This window comes from Sinocyclocheilus anshuiensis, unplaced genomic scaffold (assembly GCF_001515605.1).
Source record: "Sinocyclocheilus anshuiensis isolate Anshui unplaced genomic scaffold, SAMN03320099.WGS_v1.1 scaffold326, whole genome shotgun sequence".
NCBI classification, from domain to species: Eukaryota; Metazoa; Chordata; class Actinopteri; order Cypriniformes; family Cyprinidae; genus Sinocyclocheilus; species Sinocyclocheilus anshuiensis.
In genome coordinates, this window is record NW_015546098.1 from 609,561 (window position 1) to 616,490 (window position 6,930).

The 6,930-nt window shown below is 34.5% G+C and overlaps 1 protein-coding gene across 1 annotated transcript in view; it reads right to left on the reverse strand.

Annotated features, from left to right (window-relative positions):
- The window catches only part of LOC107700305 (lipopolysaccharide-responsive and beige-like anchor protein), a 251,983-nt gene that overhangs the window by 179,268 nt on the left and 65,785 nt on the right, over window positions 1–6,930 (reverse strand). Inside the window, exons 16-20 of the mRNA XM_016501927.1 lie at window positions 6,309–6,406; window positions 4,866–4,958; window positions 4,144–4,252; window positions 3,485–3,566; window positions 7–130 (exon numbers count right to left, since the gene is read on the reverse strand). Of these exons, the coding sequence (XP_016357413.1) occupies window positions 7–130; window positions 3,485–3,566; window positions 4,144–4,252; window positions 4,866–4,958; window positions 6,309–6,406 (506 nt within the window). The remainder of the gene's footprint in view (window positions 1–6; window positions 131–3,484; window positions 3,567–4,143; window positions 4,253–4,865; window positions 4,959–6,308; window positions 6,407–6,930) is intronic.

Consider the following 6,930-nt stretch of genomic DNA (forward strand, 5'->3'; position numbering starts at 1 on the left):
CCTCACCTGCGGTTCTCCCGGCTGTTGTTGAAGAGTTTGATCATGTCTGAGAGGAAGATACGCCGTGCTTCCATGGTTTCTGTTCCTGGAGGAGCGTTCTTTAAGAGAGCAGCTATCACTTTTAGGATCTCTGATGGAACAAAATATCTGCATTTAACGCCCATGAATGAACAGCACCGCTTCACACAGTATCTGACTGCTTCGTATTTAAAAAGCTTATGATGCATTAAAAGGACAGTCGTCACTCAAGCTTATCTTTTTATACACTATAGTATAGGATAAAGATTTTTTTTAGTAAACAACATATCCAAACATTATTTGTTCAACAGATGCACAGTTGCAACAGTTATAGCATATTTTAAAATAAAATTAATAAATGTACACTACCAGGTTTGGGGTCAGTAAGATTTTTTATTATTATTATTACTTTTATTTAGCAAGAATGCAGACATTTTGAAAAGTGAAGACATTTATTATGCTACAAATGTTTCTGTTTCTATAAATAGAACTTTCTATTCATCAAAGAATCCTGAAAAAATTGCATCATGATTTTCACAAATATATTAAGTATTTCAATATTGATAATAATGAAACAAATGTTTCTTGACCACCAAAATCAGCATCATAAGTTCATGTGACACTGAAGACTGGAGTAATGATGCTGAAAATTCAGCTTTGCGATTAATTATTTTTTAAACATTTATAAAGTTATCTTAATTTGTTTTTACTGTATTTTTCATCAAATAAATGAAACCTTGGTGAGCATAAGAGACCTTCAAAACGAAACAAAAAAATTCTAACCAGCCCCAAACTTTGAATAGTAGTGTAAATGTATATATTTACAAATAATTTATGAAACAGCAAGGAGAAAGAAAATTGCACCTTTCTAATAAAACGGATACATTTAATTTTTTCCCCCAACACTTGCATATAGTGAGGAAATATCTTGCATATAATGTGGAGGGAGTAAAAATGTACTCCACATCATAAGGTCAGTATTGTCTAAACTCTGCAGCTACAGTCGTGGCTTCCTGGAACAGAGCGTTAGCTTAAACTGGAAAGATTGGTTGTTTAGATGAATTATCTAGACAATGTCAGCATGCATTACGTTGAGAAGAGCAGCTCAAGTTTCATCCGTCACAGGGAGTTTAGAGCACGACAGCATCTGTAACCAATGCTCTCACTCGTTCCAGCAGAATTGTGTTGTTTCTACGCCTTACTCACTCAAATTAGAGTCACTGAACCTTACCAGTAGAAAATTACCTTTGCATGTATCTCTGCACTTTTCTGTTTTTTCGCTCTCCAATCACCATTTGGTCCTGGTTTGTCCCGGAGTTTAATTTAAAAGAAACTTTTGCTTCCTCAGTTTGTTTGATTGGGTCTGACGTGGCTAAAGACTGCAATCAGAGCCATTTAGAGGCTTCAACACAGATCAAATCAAGGAGACACAGAAGAAAGCTGAAACTCTGCTGTGCTCACTCTCTGATCATATATGAGAACGCTCTAGAACCGACCCAGAATCTGTGATTCACTGTCATTCTTCTGACTGGCAAGTGGTTTGTGTACATGGTCACATCTCCATGTAAATACCGCTCTAATCAGCTGCCTGTAGTACCTCAGAATTAAGCTTCATTAGGGAAAGGTCCGATATGGATCGGTATACAATATTAGTTTCACTTTTTACATTAAAACCAGAGTATCTGATTGCTGCCAAATCCTGTACTGGATTTAAAGGAGACACATGCAAAATTGAGCATAAACTGAGGCTGGAAAGAAAGGCATCTTGTTATAAGAGACGATTCAGCCATCTAATATTCAGAAACCGATGCAGCAAAAAAAAAAAAAAAGTTAATTACTTTTTAATGTGTTTATCATCTGAGTAATCGTGATCATCAAATGAGCTTCATTTGTCTGAGGTAACTGTATTCTTCACCATTAGACGCAAGAAAATACCGGTGGCTGTTTGATTTGCACCACTGCAGCCACAGCAATATGAAATTAGACTGGCTTAACACTATTATTGTAAATCATGAGTAAAAATAAGCAGAGTTAAGCCATCTTACAATAGTGGTCGACCGATATATAGTCAAAGCCGATATTTGGCATTTTTCAAATATCGGCATCGGCTGATAAGTTTCTCTGTTTGGCCGATGTGTTCGAGGCGGGACTTTTATTTTGACGGCGCTGAGAACGGCAGCACCTGAGCACACAGTGCTCACATTCTCTCTCTTGTTTACTGTCATTGTTAACAGTTCTGTCTAATACGGCTAGAAGTCTGTCTAATAATCAGATAGAACGGTTAAAGGAATTAAAATGTATACAAAAAGTATTATAACGATTGCTTTTATATTATTAGTAATAGGAAGGCAAACATTATAATACTTTCTCGTTTGCCGTCAGCATTCAGCAAATACGCATTTATATCATTTAAACAAATCTTTGAATGAATAATGAACATTTAATTTCACAAACCTTGCAAACTTAGTCGAATCCAGTTGTGAGATCTTGTGAAGTGTGCATGTGACCTGCATGATCGCGTGTTCTCTGTGTGACGGTCGGTCTGTGAGAATTGAATGCTTTAAACTTTAAACTTTAAACTCGTGATTTCAAATTATGCTGCGCTTTATGCATTTGCCCGCTGTCATTTTCATGTCATTTTCACTGTGTGCTGTACGTAAAATGAGTGTTACCTTGGCTTTATTTGAAAAATATGATTCCCAATGCACACAAACTTCCCAGAATACTGAGTGCCCTGTTGGTTACAGTGTTTGCTTCCTTTTTAATTATATTTTTATTAAATATTTATTTATTTGTGAAAAATACTTTGTCATCTAAAGTATAAGTATGTTTATTTTACACATTTATTTTTTAATCCATTGTCAAATGATTTCAAATTTCTTAAATATTAATTAAAATGTAAAAAAAAAAAATTTATATTGGCTTTATATCGGCTACCCTGCTTTCCAAGATATTGGCATCGGCATCGGCTGTCAAAAAAACAATATCGGTCGACCACTATTTTACAATAGGAGGCAGGCTTTGCTTGTGATCTTGCCGTCTCTCATGTAAAGACATTTTCCATACACACGAGAGGCGGTATAAAATGCGCTGGCATAACATTTTAAATTTGAGATTTCTCTGAGAAAGGCAGGTAAACCTACAGCACAAAAAGAACTTAGTCTAGATAAATGTCAAGTTTCCACTTACAGCCTTTTGGCAATAAGAATTCACTGTTAATCATCATTGTTAATATTAATAAGGTAAAGTTACAAAAAAACTTAATAGAAAAAAAAATGTGAATTACGTAATCAAAAAGGAAGTTATTTTAGATTTATTTCAATACAAAAAATATTAAGTTAAAATTAGTATTATTAGTTAAAAAAATTGTTTTTTTTAATCTATTAACAGCTGTTAAATGAAGTGTGCATATGCACATTTAATCACCGGTGTTACAGGCGAAGGGACTGCGTTTCATATAACTTACGAGGGTTTTGAATCTTCACGGTGGAGTCAGGGTCTGGGTGCTGTTTGTGAATGACCTGAGTACAGATCTGCTCCGTAAGAATCTGGAGAAAATGACATATCAGCTCTGGTTAGTCACTGACACACAGCACCAAAATCCAGATTAGCAATGATCAATCATGAAAGACACAAAAATAGCATGATCTGAACTTTGAAACATTTCACAACAATCATAATCCAGCGACAACTGGCAAAAACATTTTTAATCAGGATTTCAGCATAATCTTTTTGGTGCAATACATTCGCCAATATAGAGTTTGTGCAAATAAAAAATATAAACAACATGCACAAAAAAATGTATTAAATAAAAAATAAACAAAATGATAATCCATGATAGAAAGTAAACCACCTAAATCAAAGTAGATAGAGTTTTAGATAGAGATAGAGTTTTTTTTTACTTTTTATTCACACTTTTTATGGATAGAGACCACAAAAGAGAGGGGAAACTCTCTTTACGAAGCAGGCCAGATTTGCTTGTCTGGCATAAGCACCACAAGTCAAGCATGTCCAAAGCGTGCACTTTCACCTAATGTATTTTGCTGACGTTTGCACAATATTATAGTCAAAAACAAAGTGCTATAAGCAGACATTAAAGGCATGGTATCAATGTAGGAGACTGACCTCAAAGAGCACGTTGTATGTTGTGACTGTGAACTGGTTCGAGTGGAGCATCAATCGTTCAGTCAGCAGAGAGAACAGACCGTGAGCCAGCATGGCCTCTGACTTTGTCCTAAAACACATGGCATCCAAAACATCAGCACCAAACACACTCTATGATCTACTTCACCCCGACAGGGCATAACTGCAGCCCAGAGCTTCTGAAAAAATCTCTTCGTAGTCACGGAATGAAGCTGCATCTATTTTAAAAAACTCTTGGCGGTCAGAATCCTTCTGGGGGAAATTCACAAGCAAATGGGATTATAAATGAAAGTGAGCTTTATCAATCAAACACCACAGAAACTGCATTTGGAAAAATACTCGCACATGATTACAGACTTTGACTGCATTAGCGCATAAATATTTCCATGCTGCATGAATTAACAGTGGAGTGAGGGTAATTTGTTATCAAAATAACCCAGCTGAATTCACTCTGGGAAAAGACCTAGTCGCTTATTCTAAACTGTTCATTTTCAGAAAAAAAATTCAGCCTTCAACTGACTTGATGGCATGCTGAGAGCTTATTTCTGCTAAATATTTATAGCTAGACCATCCACTACTGAATCATTTAGTAAAATAAACAGTGAATCATGCATAGGAATCACATATTAAAAACAAGGTTAACGTGTTATATGATTAACAGTATTATTACAGCCTAAATTCCAAATAATACATAAGTAACTCACTTTGGTGACAAATATTTGAGAAAGTAGCCCAAGACTTTGAGTGCCTGCACACGAATCCCTTCACTTTTGGATGCAAGCAGCTTAAAGATGACCCTGTTATTCACAGAAGAGAAAAAATGTGCAACATAAAATTTTGATGAGAAACAAATGGAATAAATTATACAAAATAAATAAATGTTGAAGCAAAATTTACACAAATGAAAAAAGTACATATTTATCAAACTTACTTATTGTTTATATTATTAATAAAATGTCATTTCCATAAAAATAAATGGGTCAAAGACGAAAAAGGGTTTAAGCATAAAAACAATACTGCTTTAAATTGTTGTTGTTTTTCCAACAACAACAAAAAAAGAATTAAAAAGTTTTCTGTTTCATGTAATTGTATTTTTGTTTTGGTTTTTGTTTTTCGGAGCAAAAAATAAATATCATACATTTTCCACTGACTTACAGAAGACACCCACTAAAATGTCATAGTGTAACAATCTTGTCAGACATATTTACAACAAAAATCAATTTATGACATATTAAAAAACTAATTACTTTCACCCCAAATACTAATTAGTTTTAAATTTGCCACTATCCTAGGTTTTGCCCATTTGTCTCATTTAAAACCCAATAAAATGTAATATGCTCACTTATTCTTATATATATTTTAATATGTACAGGTCAGAATAAGCATTTTGTTTGAATTTTTACATAACTATAAGTGTTACACTGAATGACAATGGAACATTATTTCAACCAACTTTTGACATTTTATTCTTCAAAAACCTATTTGAAACCTTAAATGTAGACACTTTACTTGCATTTAATGTGCTTTCTATGGACATAAAATCACTTTTGTTAATTTCTTTTGATGCGGACATCTTAACGTCTTTGTTTTCAATCACTTTCAGTGTTTCTTTCTGACAAAAGAGAATACCAGCGACGCAGTGACTCACAAGAGCTGACGTGTAGATTCATATGTAACCGAGACTATTATACTGTCTACATATTAAAATAAATCTGCCTATATCCTTCTGGAGTAGGATTTGATGGAAGTGTGATTTGAACGAGCTTGTCAGATCTAAAATGAAAGTGAGGCCCTCTGTTTCATCATGACGAGCTATCCAGATGCCCCCCGCTAGCGTGCACATTTAACCCCGTGGCTGTCAGTGGAACTAGCATGTCTATAAAGGATTTGGAAATGTAAATGCCTGCATTTTAGTAGCCCATATGAGAGCAGCATAGGTATCAGATGAACCTATGAAAGTGTTTTTATAGGTTTTGTTGAGCAGGACTCAGATGTCTCTGCTAAGAATGAGGCATCGTGGCCTCCCATTATTCCATAGAGATTCATTCAAATTCATCTGTCAGTTTTTTTCCCAGGTTCATTTATAGTTTTTAATAAAGATGTGGGTTAAAGATTGTCTAGTTGCAAGGGGCAACCACAGCTCTCACCGTATTCCATTCCGCTGATCGAAGGCTTGAACCATGGAGCTGGGGTGCTCAGACATCAGTGCTACCAGAAGCTGAAGAACATCCATCAGATTATCATCCTGTAAAGAAAAAAATTTTTTTTAAGTAAAATAAATAAGCATGATATGTTAGAGCCAGGTGTCATTCAAGACGCAACTGCAAATAAAGGTTCTAGGATTTAAACTTCTGATGACTATAGAAGTAGAGGTAAGCAGGGGATCTGCATTGTCTGCATTAACCTAACATTAGAATTAATTCATTACATATATGTGACCCTGGACCACAAAACCAGTCATAAGGGTCAATTTTTTTAAATTGAGATTTATACATCATCTGAAAGCTGAATAAATAAGTGTTTCATTGACGTATGGTTTGTTAGGATAGGATAATATTTGGCCGAGATACAACTATTTGAAAATCTGGAATCTGAGGGTGCAAAAAAATCAAAATAGATAGAAAATCGCCTTTAAAGTTTTCCAAATTAAGTCCTTAGCAATGCATATTACTAATCAAAAATTAAGTTTTGATATATTTACGGTAAGAAATTTACAAAATATCTTCATGGAACATGATCTTTACTTAATATCCTAATGATTTTTGGCAT